General features: G+C 38.8%; 1 protein-coding gene across 1 annotated transcript; it reads right to left on the bottom strand.

The window, feature by feature from the left end:
- Nucleotides 1-865: 865 nt before the first annotated feature.
- RNF182 (ring finger protein 182) lies at nucleotides 866-6,915 on the bottom strand. Its single transcript, XM_036257174.1, has 2 exons — nucleotides 6,774-6,915; nucleotides 866-1,816 (listed from the first exon to the last, which is right to left on the bottom strand). The coding sequence occupies exon 2, from the start codon at nucleotides 1,604-1,606 to the stop codon at nucleotides 866-868; it is 741 nt and encodes a 246-aa protein (XP_036113067.1). The 5' UTR covers nucleotides 1,607-1,816; nucleotides 6,774-6,915.
- Between the last annotated feature and the right edge of the window lie 11,118 nt (nucleotides 6,916-18,033).

Here is an 18,033-nt window from a genome sequence, read left to right on the forward strand (position 1 = left end):
CAAAAATCCTTATAAACTTATAGCAACTAATTTAAATAAGGATAAGGGGTGGGCTAATTGAACAATGTGGTTTTAAGAAAAAACTAAACTGAAATAATTTAAGAAAAGATGCAAATGAAGATTTCCATGAACAGGGGAAAGAGTGTATCTCAAAGACAAGGGGCCATATTGTCATGACGTTTACTTTGATGCAAATGGATGAATGTTTTTAATTCTCCTTAGTATTATAGCAAAACAGATAATAAAAACCACACAAGGGAATGAGGCCGAGTTTCCTTTTGACAAGAGAGCACGTGCAGAGGGAACACCTCAACTGGAGTAGCAGCCCACACAGAGCAGCATTAGCCTCTCACAGAAACAGCTGAAGGGTGTTCAGGGGGCTCCAACAACAGAGCTGTGGGGAGTGCACGCTTTTCAGGTGGATGTCTGGGAACGCCTCTCCTCTCAGGTTCACCCTCAATCACAGATGATCGACGATGGTGAGAGGAACCAGGTAAGTCCCAACATTCCACAAAGACTCTACTGCAGCCTAACGCCCAGCCCACCGCTCGCCGTGTCTGTCTAGCAGGGCTAAGTGAAATCCTGCCCTTTCTCTGGCAAGACTCACACAAAGAGCTCCATGAAGGCTTAGTTTACACATTTTTGCTTCTCTGCTAACACCTAAATAGAAACAAATATTTGTACTTCCAGCACACAGGAAAACCAACTGTGTCAACATCTTATGGAAAATGGACCACAGATATATGGCCAATGGTTTAGTTGATGTCAAGAATGCTAATCAAAGAGAATATAAAAGAAAATCAATGATAAATTACCTAACTTGAAACATGGCAATGTGTGTCAAATTTCGTAGTTTGCATATTGATTAAGAAGGTATCATACAGTCTAGAAATTCATGACACACACACTGGCAAAAACCATACACCATCAGAATAACAAGGCTCGAAGGGACGAGGCTAACAAAGATGACCCCAAGGGTGACCTTCTTGGAGACCAACAAGTAGATCCCTAAGGGTAAGGAACTGAAGTAGAGCAAACCTAGCAACCAAACCAACACCCGGATGGATGTCTGAAACAGCAGGGAGGTACAGTTCCACACAGTCCAGTTGTGCGACACTGTGGTAACAGAGTCAAAACTTGTGGGCCTATAAAATTCTACCACAGGAGTGGAGTTCAGAGATGGGGAGCTCTCTCTCTGCACCTCCATGATGGTTATCACCAGACAGTTGGAGGAAGTGTGAGAAGGACTGACGAGGGAGGCCAGCCTCTTGGGGGTCAGCAGCAGCTCGGTGGGGTTTTCTGGCAGGTACTTCTTGCCTTTGCCCCCACAAGTCAAGTTCACGAGGATGTTGTTGTCATCGGGCAGGCTACTAACTTCATCATCTGGCAGGCGTGTCTCAAACCTGCAGAAAGGACAGACGATGACACCCTGGGGAGAGTCCCCAAAGTCTATGATCTTATAGAGGCATTTGGCACAAACCCTGTGACAACACTCCAGCACTTTGGGTTTCCTCTGCTTCAGATTGTATCGGTTGTAGCAGATCTTACACTCGAGCTCGTCGGAGACCTGAGACTCCGCAGCGTCTTCTGGCGGCTGACTAGCCATCTTGAATTATTTAGGCAACCTTTGGCCAGATGTGTCTGGTTAGATAACGACCTCGATGAAGGTGGCCCTCTGAATGTCACATCATCCCAATCAGGCAGAGATGCAGAAAGGCAGGACACGTAGCGACAAAAATTAGAAATCTTCCAGGCATTCAGCTTCTACACAGACTCTCTATCTCAAACGCATATTTGGAAAGGCCACATGGGGGGTCTGCAAAGGAAAAAGAGATTCTAATGTAGTGAAGAGTCTACTGAAAAGTGCTTTATGAAATTTTCTGAGCTTCAGTGATTAGAAGCAGTAAACTTAAAAGGTTAACCCCCTTCATCGTTTCACACATTTATGCCCCCAGGACAGAACAGTGTTATCTCCATGCTTAGCTTTTTCAGCCCACAAATAGGATTATAGAGAACGAATTAAGAATCTTAATGGTGTAAATACACTCCGGAGCACTGTGAGTACAGCTAGATACAGTGATTTTCTCTCTGATATGTGTGACAAAGTATGGTCTCTTTGAAAATAGAATGGGACACATATCAGAAATAGATGCATCTGTCACCAAATTCGATTCACTACAGACTAACTCAGAATGTCCTTGGTGTAAATACCAGCTGTCTAAATACCCTCAATAGTACTTAGGAACACACAAAAGAAGAGAAACCTTCAGGATAAATGCTTAAAGTGTGTTTTCAGAAAGTACTCTGATAGAGATGACAGCATATTTAAATCCAGTAGACTGTTCTCCTCCCACTATAAAGAAATCTGTTATAAATGCCTTTACCATTTGACTATTCAATTTCAAACTTTTTGTTTCAATAACAATCTTAAAAGCCATAGTTTTCATATACATTCACTCAAGAAAAAGTGAAGCCTATGACACCTGACATAAGTATCATAAACAAACCAAGTCTAAGTCCCAAGAAAGAGGAGTAAGCACGATAACTATGCACAGCTAAACATGAAGAAGCACACATGCGTGTCTACCAAGACGTGCTCAGGGTTTACTCACCCGCCTGCTTTATTTCATGTAAACTCTCTTTCTATAATTAACAGAAAGAAAAAAGCCAACAGTCCTTAATGTTGACCTTTAGTTGCTACTACTGGCTTTGGACAAGTGGCTGAAGGTAGATTTCATATACACAGTTAGTTCTCAATCATTAAAATTAATGGAAAGGAGAAACAATATGAAAAATGTCCAAATAATTTTTATTTTGTTTTAATGTATGTGATTTTGGTAGTACTTTTGTCTTAAATCATGTTTTGCATAGAAAAATATAAAAATGTATTTGAATGTGATACACCACATAAACAAAATGAAGAATAAAAACCACATGATCATATCAATAGATGCCGAAAAAGCCTTAGACAAAATCCAGCATCCATTTCTGATAAAAACGCTCAGCAGTGTGGGAATAGAGGGATCATATCTCGACATAATAAAGGCCATATATGAAAGATGTACAGCCAACATCATACTCAATGGGCAAAAACTAAAAGCATTTCCCTAAAGAACAGGAACAAGACAAGGATGCCCACTTTCATCACTCTTATTTAACATAGTACTGGAAGTCTTAGCCACAGCAATCAGACAGGAAGAAAAAATAAAAGGGATCCAAATTGGAAAGGAAGAAGTGAAACTATCATTATTCGCAGATGACACGATACTATATGTAGAAAAACCCAAAGCCTCCATCAAAAATTTACTAGACTTAATAAATGAATTTGGTAAAGTAGCAGAATACAAAATTAATGTCAAGAAATCGATGGCATTCTTATACACCAATGATGAACTCACAGAAAGAGAAATTAAGAAAATAATCCCATTTAACATTGCGGCAAAAATATGAAGATACTTAGGAATAAACTTAACCAAAGAAATAAAGAACCTATTCACAGAAAACTACAGGTCATTGGAGAAAGATATAGAGGAAGATATAAAAAAGTGGAAGCACATACTTTGTTCATGGATTGGAAGAATCAACATCATTAAAATGTCCATACTACCCAAAGCAATCTATAGATTCAATGCAATCCCCATCAAAATACCAATGACATACTTCACAGAACTAGAACAAATACTTCAAAAGTTCATATGGAACCAAAAAAGACCTTGAATAGCCACAGCAATCTTGAAAAAGAAGAACAAAGTAGGAGAGATCACATTACCAGATTTCAGGTTATACTACACAGTCACTGTAATCAAAACAGCCTGGTACTGGCACAAGAACAGGCATATAGACCAGTGGAACAGAACAGAGAACCCAGAAATGGACCCAAGGCAATATGCTCAATTAACATTTGACGAAGGTGGCAAGAGCATACAGGCGAGTAAGGACAGCCTCTTTAATAAATGGTGCTGGGAAAATTGGACAGCTACATGCAGAAAAATGAAACTAGACCATCAACTTACACCATACACAAAAATAAACTCAAAATGGAAGAAAGACTTAAATGTGATTCATGAATCCATAAAAATCCTAGAAGAAAATGTAGGCAACAAAATTTCAGACATCATGTGCAGCAGAATTTTCACTGACACATCACCTAAGGCAATAGAAACAAAGGAGAAAATCAACACATGGAAATACATCAAATTCAAAAGCTTCTGCACAGCAAAAGATACAATCATCAAAACGGAAAGGCTACCCACTGTATGGGAGAGCATAACTGCCAATGATATATCAGATAAGGGGTTAATTTCCAATATATATAGAATGCTCATACAACTCAACAAAAGAAAGACAAAGAACCCAATTAAAAAATGGGCAGAGGAACTAAATAGACACCTCTCCAAACAGGACATACAAATGGCTAAGAGACATATGAAGAAATGCTCAACATCACTAATCATCAGAGAGATGTAAATTAAAACAACAATAAGGTATCACCTCACACCTGTCAGAATGGCCACCATCAACAAATCATCAAACAACAAGTGTTGGCAAGGGTGTGGAGAAAAGGGGACTCTAGTACACTGCTGGTGGGAATGCAGACTGGTGCAGCCACTATGGAAAACAATATGGTGTTACCTCAAAAAATTAAAAATTGAACCGCCATTTGACTCAGTGATCCCATTCTAGGAATATACCCTAAGAAGCCTGAAACACCAATCAGAAAGAATATATGTACCCCCATGTTTGTAGCAGCACTATTTACAATAGCTAAGATCTGGAAACAGCCCAAGTGTCCACCAGTAGACGAATGGATAAAAAAGCAGTGGTACATATACACAATGGAGTACTATGCAGCGGTAAGAAAGAAAGATCTCTTATCCTTTGAGACGACATGGAGGGACCTGGAAAGTGTCATCCTAAGCGAAACAAGCCAAACAGAGAAAGACAAATATCATATGATCTCACTTATTTGTGGAATATAATGAACATAACAGTCTGAGGAATGGGGTAGCCCCAGAGACGTGGAAGTGGGGTACCGACTAACTATCCCCAGAAGAGGGGGTGGGGGGGAAGATAAACTACAGAACTTATGTGCATGAACAATGGACATGGACAACAAAGCTGAGAGAGGGCGGGGAGGGAGAAGGAGGGGGGAAATCTGTGGGGGAAAAAGGAGAAACATCTGTAACAAAAATAAATTAATTAATTAAAATAAATAAATAAATACATAAAAAAAAGAAGAATGAGAAATGTCCTTAATTATATGAAATACAAATAAATGTTGAAAAGAAAAAAAAATGTATTTGAATGTCTGAGCACACCCGGAAGCAATAATAGCAGAAGGCCACCACAGTCCCAAGAACTGGAGCGCAACTATGCTAGAATTTAAAATTTCCTATGGTTCATACTGCCATAAAAGAGAGGAGACGGTGGGTAGCTAAACTTAGGTAATTTCTGAAATCATGAATGACTGGTAAATGAATACACATTACCTTCCCTTTTATTCATGACTTGAACTAAATTTTAATTGACCATATAATACAAGAATGTACAATATAGTGGGTATCTGTGGCAAGATATCTCGGTGGGAAAAGGAAGTCAGTAATAAATAGAACCTGACATCACCCAAAATATAAAGGGAGGATTTTTTTAAAAATAAAGTTTACTATTTATTTCAAAATCGCTCCCATAAGCCAATTACAATGTATCCACTTACAGGCAAAAAGGATATACAGACACAAGAATCACCTCTTCTATGTCTTTCCCTTCTGTGTGGCCTAAATATTGTCTTCATTTCTGATCCTGATCCTGTTCAGAATACAAGTGCCCACGTCACTGCAAAACGCGACTTTATCTTCCCACAAGTCTACAAAGCAGGCTTTCTATTCCGCGGTGGGATGCACACGTCCAGGATGACAGCAGGACTAGAAGGTGTTCTATCACTCGCACCACATCCAGTCCTAGCTGCCTTCACAGACCCGCCCTCGTCCTGGGCAGGCGATTGGTGATCTACTCACTGGACAGCTCCCATTCATTCAGTCCTCCTGGTGGCCACACAGGCAAAGGCTCATCCAAAATGAACCTGCTACCTGTCCTTGCAGCTGCCCTCCCGCAGCCTCGTGCCCTCTGAATGGCAGGCACACCGACCTGGTGGGGAGAGCAGAATTCGCAGCAGAGACTGTCTCTACGGCCATCAGAAGGCCGGGCGTGTGTGAAGTTGTGTGAAAAAGAACAAAGAGTATGTGAACACGTACATAATGACATCAGGAAAATATCCAGCGAAGATAAATAAGGAAAATTACATCTAAAATTAGACACCTATCTTACACCACTCACAAAAATTAACTCGAAATGGATTAAAGACTTAAATGTAAGGCTCCCAAAAGAAAACACAGAAAAAGGCTCCTTGTCATGGGTCTTGGCAATGACCTAAAGCACAAGCAACAAAAACCAAATGTAAATAAGTGGGATTCCATCAAACTAAAAAACTTCTGTACAGTAAGTAAATGATCAGCAAAATAAAACGGTAATTTAGGGGATGGGAAAAAAATAGTTGCAAATCATATATCTGAATAGGGATTAATATCCAAAATATATAAAGAACTCAATAGCAAAAAAACAATTAAATTTTAAAATGGGCAAAGGACCTGAATAGACAGACATTTTTCTAAAGAAGATACACAATGTTCATATATATAAAAATTCATATGGGGGCTTCCTGGTAACATGCAAAGAAAATGTCAAATGTTCAAAGATACAAGAAAAAAGATGCCTACTTTAATTCTATGGCCAATTTAGCAAACTCATGCATCAGCTTGAAATACTTCATCAAGTCCTGCCTCTGAGAGGCACTTCTGGGCAGGACAGAGTGACAGCCATGAGCATCACAGGACATGCAGCCGGCACAAGTGTTTCTTCCTAGAATGGCATAAAAACCTGGTGATTGTCCCTCTTGGGAAGTTGGGGCACCAACTACTAGAGTTCTCAATAAATACTTCATCTGTCTCATCACTACTCTAAGGTCCCTCAAAGAACTTAAATAATAACCTAAAACCTGTAACTTGATAGGGTTGCGATCACTCGGGAGTTGTTACTTGCATTCCAGCCTGGCCCTGCCCCGCCTTCATTCCTTAACTGTGGGCAACAATGATGCAGTTGAGTGAAAGGAGCCAGACCCTAAAGAGCACATACTGTATGATTTCATTTCTAAAAAAACTCAAAAAACAGGCAAAACTCAGCTGTAGTGGGCATGTAAGTTTAGATGATAAATTAAAAAGAAGAGCCAGGAAGTGATTATAAACGTCAGAACAACAGATGCCTCTGGGGGACTGTGAGGGGAAGAGCTTGGACCAGACTGCACAGGGGCTGAAAGGTTCTGTTTCTTGTCCTGGGTGGTGCTGACCAGTGTTCACTTTGTGCTTCACCATCAGGCAGTGTCGATTTCAGTGTTATCTTTCACAGTAACTAGTTGGGAGAAAATCTGTGGCTAAATATTTTAGCTATTTTGATAGCTCAGATTATTGTCAATGGATGTTTGGATCAACTTATTATTTTTTCCTCTATGATCTATAAGCTCCTTAATTTTTCTCATAAATTGGAATGGTAGTCATTTATCACCTAAATATCCAGGCATTACTATAAGTCAATATGAAAACAGATGAAATCTTTAAGATGAGCAAGTCTGGAACATTCCTTGATAAAAACATGTGCTAAAAGTATGTCTCACCAGGTACAGGGAAAAGAATCTGGCCTCCTAAAACTGACCTAGAAATCAAATATGTAACTATGTGAGGTGATGAATGTGCCATCTAATCTTATGGTGGTGATCATTTCGCAATATACACATGTATCAAATCATCGTGTTACCTTAAACTTACATAATGTTACATGTCAATTATATCTCAATAAAGCTGGGAAAACACACATACAAAAGGTTTTGTTTAACCAGAAAAATATATCATGTTCAAATATATGAAGCTAGTATTCCTTATTAATCACTTAAGTCTTTAATCCCACCATAAACCATCTGGGGTAAGAATATACAAATGGATAATTATCTATCATAATGCTCATAAATCAACATAAACTATTGCACAAATGACTATTTTCACTGCCTTAAACATATAGTACTTACTATTTGACTCAAATCCACTTCCTCCACAACTCAATTCCTTTGATGTTACTACAGGAATTATAAATAATTGAATTAAACAACCCAGAGCCAATAGGAATTCTTTACTTTTAAAATGTCATTTGCATGTGTGTGCCACACATGCACGTGCCCACATGTATACACATTTATGTACATAAATATACAGAATTTGCCATACATGTTGTTTCTTCATTAATAGTCTCTGTATGTATGTTCTTTTTTATTTGGCTAATTTCTCCTCTTCACTTTCCTCTACCCTTATCAGCCTGAATGCCACCCCTTTTCCCCCAGTAACCCATATTAACTACCTATGTATTTTCTTCCATATACATTTCCATGTATGTAAAGACACATATGAGCATACTTTTTTCCATGACTGTTTTCTAACTACTAATCATGCCCAGTTTTCTGCATCTTGCTTTTCCCAGTCAATAATAACTTAGGAAAAATCTTTCAATTCAACTGAGAGAGCCCTAAATTCCTTTCTAAATGGCTGCATAATATTTCACTATTTGGATATATTGTGATATAGCCAACCATTCCTCTCCTAGTAAACATTTGTTTATCTCCATTTTCCCCCCTACACATTATGACAGAACACAGTGTTGTAATACATGTCCTTACATACAGGTGTTTTTATGTCTTTACGAAAAGAAGGACTGGAATCCCTGGGTCATGCAGACATTACTTCTAACACATGTTGCTGGATTACTTTCCAACAAACGGTAACAATACTGCAACCAGTAGCATGCGTACTATTCCCCGACAGCAACAGATATAGCATCCTTTGATTTGATGCTAACCCTCCCTCTGTACTTGTGCTTCTCTGAACTATGTCTTTATTTTGTTATTGTTGTTGTTTATTTTTCTAATGGGTTGTTGGGCCTTCCTAGTCAATTTGTAAATGCTCTTTGTCATCACAGATATTAAACTCTGTCTTCTGTATTGCAAGCACTTCTTCCCAAATTTACTATTTATTGGCTTTGCTTAATACCCTTTGAAATACAAAAAGTTTACTTTTTATAGTCATGTTTAACTACTGAGTCTCTAATCTTAGTTAATATTGCTCATATTATACATGTAGTTACTGTCTTATAAAATGTGTCTTGCTTTATTTTTAACTTTCTTTTTTTTATTTTTATATATGGTATAAGACAGAATTCTAATTTTATTTTCTTCTAGGCAAACAGCCCTCTATGTCAATCCCATTTGTTAAGTAATACATAATTTTCTGATTAAAATATAACCTTTGTCACATATTAAAGTCTCATGCATTCTGAGATCTATTTCAGGTTTTCTATTGTATTCCACTGATTGATTTGTCTAGCCATCTGCCTGGACCATAATAATCTGAATACCATGGCTTTTTAGTATATCCTGATACCTGGTAAGTCTCCCCTTAGTAGTCATTTTTATTAATTCATTCAACTATTTATTAAATGTCTACTATGTTCCAGACACAATTACAGGTGCTGAGGCTGCAACAGGGAGCAAAATCCCTTCCCTCGTGGAGTTTGAATTCCAGGGGTTTGGAGGGAGGCGGTGGAGAAATTCGTTTCTCAGCTATTAGTGACACTTAACCTTCTGTTATAAACTTCCAGATCATTGTATTAAATTGAATAAAAAACTGCTGGGATCAGAATTGGAATTGCATCAAATGTATAGTTCACTATTAAGACTTCCAATCCAAGAACATGGTATGTCTTATTTGTTCAAATTTTGCTTTGTGTTCAATAAAACATTTTCATTTTCTCTATGTTTCATGCCTTTCTTTTAAATTTATTCTTGTCTGGTCAGAGTGACTCAGTTGGAGCATCACCCCATGCAACAAAGGGTTGCCAGTTTGATTCCCAGTTAGATCACATACCTGGGTTTCAGGTTCAATCCCTGGTAGGGGTGCATACGGAAGACTATCGACATAGATATTTCTCTCTCTCTCCCTCCCTTCCTCTCTCTAAGCATGTCCTCAGGTGAGGAATAAAAATAAAATTATTTAGTCTTTTTATGTTTTGTTTTGTGTTTTTCTTTTACTATTGTAAATTTTTCCTGCTTTTCATTTCTAAGGGCCTATTGCTATTATAGGAGGGGTGGGTGAATTTTTAAATTTATTTTGAATTCAGCCACTTACCAAATTCTCTTACTCATTCTAATGGGTTTTACTGGGAGTCTCCTGGATTTGCAAGGTATACAATCACAGAATTAGGAAAAAGAGATAGTTTAAGTTTGTCTTTTCCAATATTTATTCCAGTTATTTCATTTTTCTTATCTTGCTAAATTCACTAGAAACCCTGAAACGATGATAAATAATAATTCCCACAACAATATAAGCTCCACAAGTCACAGCTTTTTGTATTCCTTTTTCATTCCTCAGAACATAGAACAATACTCTGGCCCAAATAGGTGCTGAAAATATATTTGTTAAATGAATGGGTACATAGGGATAGCAAGGCTGTGTAGCTCCTGGTATTAATTGTAATTTTATTGTTTTGTTATTGAGGATGATGATATTCATTGTTGGTTTTGGCAAATGGCCTATTACATTAGTTTCTTTCTATTCTTTTTTGTTAATCTATACTTTTTATTAGTAGTGCCTACTCATTTTATTAAATGCTTTTTTTAGCATCTATTGATGTGATCATATGATTTTCTATCTTTAACTGGATCATGTGAGGGATGGCACTGGTAGATTTTCACTCTTGTATTCTTGGAATAAACCCTACCTGGTTATAGTTGGGTTCTCAAATACATTGATGGGCTCTATCTGCTAATATTTTATTTAGAATTTTTGCCTCTATAGTCAACATTAAATTAGTCTCCACACTTGTTTTGTATTCTATTGGGTTTTATAGTTAAATAGATGCTTATTTTACATATGAATTAGAAGCTTTTCATATTCTTCTCAGTTTAAATAGTGATACAATTATTTGTTTTTAAAGTTTACATAAAACTCAGCTATAATTCCATATGGTCTCACTGCATTTTTTGTTTTTAATCCTCACCCCAGGATACGTTTATTGACTTGAGAGAGAGAGGGAGTGAGGGAGGAAGAGAGGAAGGAAGAGAAGGGGAAAGAGAGACAAAGAAAACATCCATGTGTGAGAAAGAAATATCGATTGGTTGCCTCCCATTCACGCCCCAACCAGGGATAGAACCCACAACCTAGGTGTGTGCCCTGACTGGGAATCAAACCCACAACCCTTAGGTGCACGAGATGATGCTCCAATCAACTGTGCCACCTGGCCAGAGCCCCACTGCCTTTTTAAATGGTAGATCTTTAATCACTTTTCCAATCTATTCAAATTTTCCACCTCTTCCTGAATCAAATTGGGACATTTACATTTGGCAAGGAAATAATCCATTTATTCTGGTTTTTCAAATTCTTTGCCAGAGTTGAATGCAGTTATCTTTGTTATCTTCTTTGAATCACTCCTACATCTCTGATTAGGTCCTTTTTCTCATTTCTAGTCTTGTAAATTTTTTATTCTTTTTGAATTTTTCTAATCAGACACATAAATCCTATTCTGTTTTATTGTTTCAAAGAACCAGCTGTTCTATGTATTTATCCTTTCTATAATCCTTTGTTTCATTAACTTCAGCTTTTATCTTTATTATTCCCTCTTTCTAATGTATTTAGTTTGTTTTGTCCTTCTTTTTTCTCATTTCATAATAAGAGTACACTTTGTCTTTATTCTTAAATAATGAAAACATCTAAAGGCTGCAAAATTTCCACTGACTACAGCTGTCACTCCATCCCAGAGCTTTTGGAACAAATTGTGCTCCATTTGTGGATGTCTGGGTATCTTGTAAATTGACTTTGTTTTCGCCTTTGATACAAAATTACAGAGTATTTTAAAATTTCAAAATAATTGTTTCTTTTTTATTACCTTCTGTTATTTATTTCTACTATTACTGGATTATGATCAGAGAACGAGATCTATAAACATCTCTTTTCCTTTAAATTTCTTCAGGTCTTCTTTGTGGTCCAGTATATGATCATGTTTTGTCAGAAAACCACAGAAGAATATTCTGTATTCAAGGGATGTGAGGCTCTGACATAACAGTACATTTCTTCTCCTCTGGCGGGGATGTGAGAAGTCTGTGCATGTGATTTCCAGTTGCTGGCCGTGCTCCTCAGCCTCCAGAGTCACTTCACCGTCTCCAGTTTTCTGGGTCCCAGCTGAGACATCTACTGCTAGTCTAACACTCCTTAATGGCAGGCAGTTTGTTCTCTGCCTGGAAGCTTCTAAGATTTTGCTTTTCCTTCTTAAGCATTTCAGAGCTTTTCTAATACATACAGAGATGCTGCTTTTTTTTTTTAGAAATCTTGCCTGGAACTTGGTGACCCATTTGAATTTGTAGACTCAATTCTTAATTTTTAAGCTCAGAACATTTTTCTTACATTAATTTAATTATTGCCTTTCCTCCATCTGTTCCTCTCCCTCTGGCTCTCCTGTTATTTGCATTGTATTTCCTAGATATATTTTCTCCTGTGGGCTCCATCTCTTTATAGTTTTGTTCTATATTTCAGCTTCTTCCACTTGAATACCCAGCTACTAATTCAAGTCTCAAGAATGACCGCCATCTCCTTTGACTTATTTCCAGAAATGTTTCCTGGGAAAGCATGCGTGTCACTTCCAGGAAGTCTTTTTGTACTGCACCTGAATCTCTTCATGTGCTCCTACCATGTTCTGTTAGGTTGTCATCTGTCTCCAGCTGCCAGCTACCTGTTCTGTCTCCTCGTGGACTGTCTCCTCTGTGGCTGTCATGACGTTATATCTCTGTTGTATCGCAGGTCTGACTGTGGAGGGCCCTGTGCCTGCAGTTCTGTGAGTGGTGGCAGCACAGTGGTCTTCACTCCTGTGACCTAGCAGTGGGACGAGGACAGCAGACAGGCAGCAGGGCCCTGAAGGCACCAGGAGGAAAGACTTTCTGCTCCAAAGTCTTCTCATACTCTCCTAGCCTCCAAGAAGGGCGGACTCAGCCCAAGTGCTCATCCTCTCATTGGTCTCTTGTGGGACATGCGTATACACACACACAACTCACACACACGCACTCACGCACATACAGTGGGGTGAGGGCGATTTTCAACTTTCCTCCCAGGAGTCCCCCAGCCTCTGTAGGTCAAGCTCTTTACAGTACCCAGTGCATTCCGATTCTCCCCCAGAACTCATCAGATACCAGTCGTCAGCACCAGCCCAGCCCAGGAAGAGTGCCCACCAGCTCCCCGTCACCCTCCACGTCCACACTGCTCAGGGCTTCACCTGTTGGCTTCAGGCGTGGTTAGGTCAGCAGAGGCAAACAGAGTAGACTGAGAATGGTCGGATAGTAAGCACCCTACCTCACTATATCCCAGAATCCTCACCAGCCATAATTCTTGATTTTTTTCAAATATTTATCCAGATAGGAAATGTGAGAATTTGTGATAAAAGTATAATTTGGGGAGAATACTGACAGTCCTAATTATGTTCATTGATTATTACAATACATAAATACATGTAGCAAACTGATACACATCCCAAAATTTATAACTTTTTTTAAAGTTCTCCCTTCTGCACATTCTTTTGTTTTCCTTCTTCAATAGCAAATTGACCCCAAGAATCCATAAACTTGACACAGAAAGGTACAAGAATCCCTTTTCTTTCCCCTTGGCTATCTTTCCTAAATAATACCCTTCGAGTTCTACATTTTAATTCAGAGAGTTGTATTAGCACACACAAGTTATATCAAAAAGCCATTATATAAGAATTTTTCAAGCTCGGCACAAGAAGCAGCCATCTGCAGACTGCTTTGTAGCTTATGCCGGGTGGCCCTGGATAGAGCACAGGCACTGACTGACCTGGCCCCAGAGCCAGCACACCCAGTGGACAGCTTCAGAACACTGCAAAACACCACTACCCAACCACCTCCACAAGTGACACACTCAATGAGTAGACTCAGTGGGTACCAGAGCCCTGCTGAAGTAAGTCTTGCTCTGTGTGGTGGGCCCCTGGCACAGCTGATCCTCCAAGGTAGTCAGTGGATAGTGGGCACAGTCAGTCCTTGCAGCTGATCAGCCTGAGTAAAACCCTCTCAATTAAGACTCAATTACAACAGGAGGGCATAAGTTCACACGAGGGGTGCACCTCGAGGGCCCAGCTGGGAGATCAGGGGGGCTGTGCCACTGGACCCTATAGGACTCCTACTATAATAGGCCACCCTATGAAGGCCAGGAGACATAGCAATTCTACCTAATACAGAGAAACAAACACAGGGAGGCAGCCAAAATGAGGAGACAAAGAAATGTCCCAAATGAAAGAACAGAACAAAACTCCAGGAAAAGAACAAAGTGAAATGGAGATAAGCAGCCTAACAGATGCAGAGTTCAAAACACTGCGTATAAGAATGCTCAATGAACTTAGTGAGAACTTCAGTGAACTTAGTAAGGGCCTCAAGAACATAAAAAAGGATCAGTCAGAAACAAAGGAGGCACTAAATTAAATAAAGAATAATTTACATCCCAGCCGGTGTAGCTCAGTGGTTGAGCATTGATCCATGTACCAAGAGGTCACCAGTTCAATTCCCAATCAGGGCACATGCCCAGGTTGTGGACCGAATCCCCAGTGGGGGGCATGCAGGAGGCAGCCAATCGATGTTCTCTCTTATCAATGTTTCTATCTCTCTCTCCCTTTCCCTTCCTCTCTCTTTAAAATCAATAAAGAAAAAGTTAATTAATTAAAATAAAATAAAGAATAATTTACAGAGATTCAATAGTAGAGTAGGTAAAGCCAAAAAGCAAACCACTGATTTGGAATATAAGGAAGCAAAAAACACCAAATCAGAGAGCAGAAAGAAAAAAGAATCCGAAAGAAATGTGGATTGTGTAAGGAGCCTCTGGGACAACTTCAAGCATACCAACATTCACATTATGGGAGTGCCAGAAGGAGAAGAGAGAGAACAAGATATTGAAAACCTATTTGAAACAATGGCAGAAAACTTCCCTAACTTGGTGAAGGATACAGACATACAAGTCCAAGAAGCATAGAGAGTCTCAAACAAGATGAACCCCATGAGGCCCACACCAAGACACATCATCATCAAAATGCAAAAGGTTTAAGACAAAGAGAGAATCTTAAAAGCAGCAAGAGAAAACCAGTGAATTACCTACAAGGGAGCTCCCATAAGACTGTCAGATGATTTCTCAAAAGAAACTTTGCGGGCCAGAAGGGAGTGGCAAGAAATATTCAGAGTGATGAAAATCAAGAACCTACAACCAAGATTACTCTATCCTGCAGAGCTGTCATTTAGAATCGATGGCCATATCAAGAGTTTCCCAGACAAGAAAAAGCTAAAGGAGTTCATCATCACCACACCATTATTATATGAAATACTGAAGGGTCTTCTTGAAGAAAAAGATAAAAATACAAACAAAAAATGGCAATAAATACATATCTATCTACAATTGAATCTACAAACAAAATGAACATGCAGAACAGAAACATTCTCATAGATACAGAGAACATTCTGTTGGTTGCCAGATGAGAGGGGGGTTGGGGGAATGGGCGAAAAAGGTGAAGGGATTAAGAAGCACAAATTGGTTAGACTAACAAACCTCAAAGGGAAGGGAGGTGGGGGTGGGCAGAAATAAACCAAAGAACTTATATGCATAACCAGTGGACACAGACAACAGTGTGGGGAAAGGCAGGAATGGGGTGGGAGAGGGGAGAAGGGGGTCAATCGGGGAAAAAAGAAGAACATCTGTAATACATTCAACAATAAAGATAAGTTTTTTAAAAAAGAATTCTTCATATGTTTCTATTTCAAAACATTCATATATACTTTGTCAAACTGTTTTGGGTCTCCTTCCCCAGCTTTCACGATACAACTTTTCTATTCCCATTTTAAATTTATCAGTAGACCATCTTACCTAGGTATCCTTGACCCTTCCCCTGTCATGTAGACTATTTGCATATGTGGCTGCATCATTCTCCACAGTCCTGTACAGCCTTTAAAATGTCACTTTCCATTCATCCCATCAACAGGTAGAGGAACCTGCTTCCCCAGACCTTAAATCTCAGCTAGTCTTGTGACATGTTTTGACTAATAAAATAAAGTTGAAGTGACTTTGTGACACTTCTAACCCTCACTCTAGGGTACCTTGCAGCTTCTGCTCCTACCCTCTAGGAGCTTGTGCAAAGAAGTCCATGCCAGCCTCCCTGAAAGTGAGAAGGGGTGGTGGCGGGTGGACAAAGAGAGAGCACGAGCCCAGACAAACACAAGCACCAGCACCATGTGAGACCCTCATAGACCAACCAGCCTTGATTGACTCACCTAGTGACTAAAACCATTTCAATGAGTACTCTAAGAGAGATCAGCCCAAGAATCATCCTACTGAGCCCACCAGAAAATGTGGGTCCACAGAATCATAAGCAAATAAAATGGCTGTTGTTTTAAGCCACTAAGTTTTGAGGTGGTTTGCTGTGTAACAAGATAGCCAATGTATCAGGCATAACTGTGACTTTCAAAACCAATCCTAAATTCATCTCTGTCCATAGAAATTATTTCCTTCATGTATCAATGGCCATCATTCTTACCTAGAAGACTTTCTTACATATTTTGAAGCTGCCTAACCCTACAGTTGTTGCGATTTTTGTTTGTCTTAGAACATTCTTGGTCAAAATAGAGTTTCTTTATATTCTTCTGTATATAAACTTTTAGCCTTTCTATTATAATAATGTCTGTTAATTAAGAGAGTTTCTCTAAGGAGCTCAGGATTTTCAGAAACATGCACACTTTCAGAACAGCGAAGACGGGAATATAATTCCCATCTTACAGATGTGTGAATGCCCACAAGAGGATACGCCTTTGTTCCCAGATTATAAGAAGTCAGGACAAAGGAGGTTCAAAAACTAAGCTGTCACCGTTGTCTTATTTTTTTGCCTACCCAGAGCTCTATCCTGTATATCCCTCCACTGTCAATATAAATTAATTGTGTATATCTCAGGGTAAGTTTAGGTTCTTCAAAGTATTTCTCTTATAGGTTTCATTTAGCTTGAATAGTGCTCACAGAGTCCATCAACCATTTCAGTGTGGTGTTAACAGGACAAGTTATATTTTCCCCTTACGAAGCAGCAATAACTGCCAGGTTTCAATTCTCATTGCTTGGGTTCTCCTCCCATTCTGGAAAATAGACATTATTACCATAGCTCTCTACATGACAGAACAATATATGTTAAAGGTCTCTCTAACAACAAAAAAAGTACAAATTAAGAAATTCTCATTATCTATGGTTCCTGTTTCTAGAGATGGTGCTGAAGACTTGCTTCTATCTTTAATTCCTTTTTGTGCAAAGTGGAACATCACTCTTCAAACATTTTCATTTCTTGATCATCAGTTTTTAAGATGTCCTAAGTTCTTTGACTAATAACTCTATCTCCCAAATATATGGGAGGTTCTGGCACTTGGAGCACCATTCTTCTTTGTGACTCATCAAGGCAGAACATTGGTTTTTAAGCTCCGCTATTGATAAATGACACCCACTCACCATCTCTCTCATGCCAAGTCTCTCGCTCCAAATCTTAGTCTTTATGACACTTGAGTCTCAAATAAAGCTTAAACCATTCATGTGGCATATACCCTCAAGAAAGTCATTTTTCCATCTAGAGATTTATAAGTGGCTTCCAGGAAGAGTGTGAAAGATTCACATTACCGCTAATAATTACCAATCACCAATAACATGCTAGTCTCTGTCCCAATTACCATAGTTCTCCCTTAGGGAACATTAACAATTTTTTAACTTTTGTACAGTGTGATAGTGTCAGAATTGAGGTTTTGCTATGCCTTTTCATTGAAAACAACCTTCTTAGTGTAACACACGATTCTAATTTAGAAAACCCTAAAATGATAGG

This window comes from Molossus molossus, unplaced genomic scaffold (assembly GCF_014108415.1).
Source record: "Molossus molossus isolate mMolMol1 unplaced genomic scaffold, mMolMol1.p scaffold_m16_p_12, whole genome shotgun sequence".
Lineage (NCBI taxonomy): Eukaryota > Metazoa > Chordata > Mammalia > Chiroptera > Molossidae > Molossus > Molossus molossus.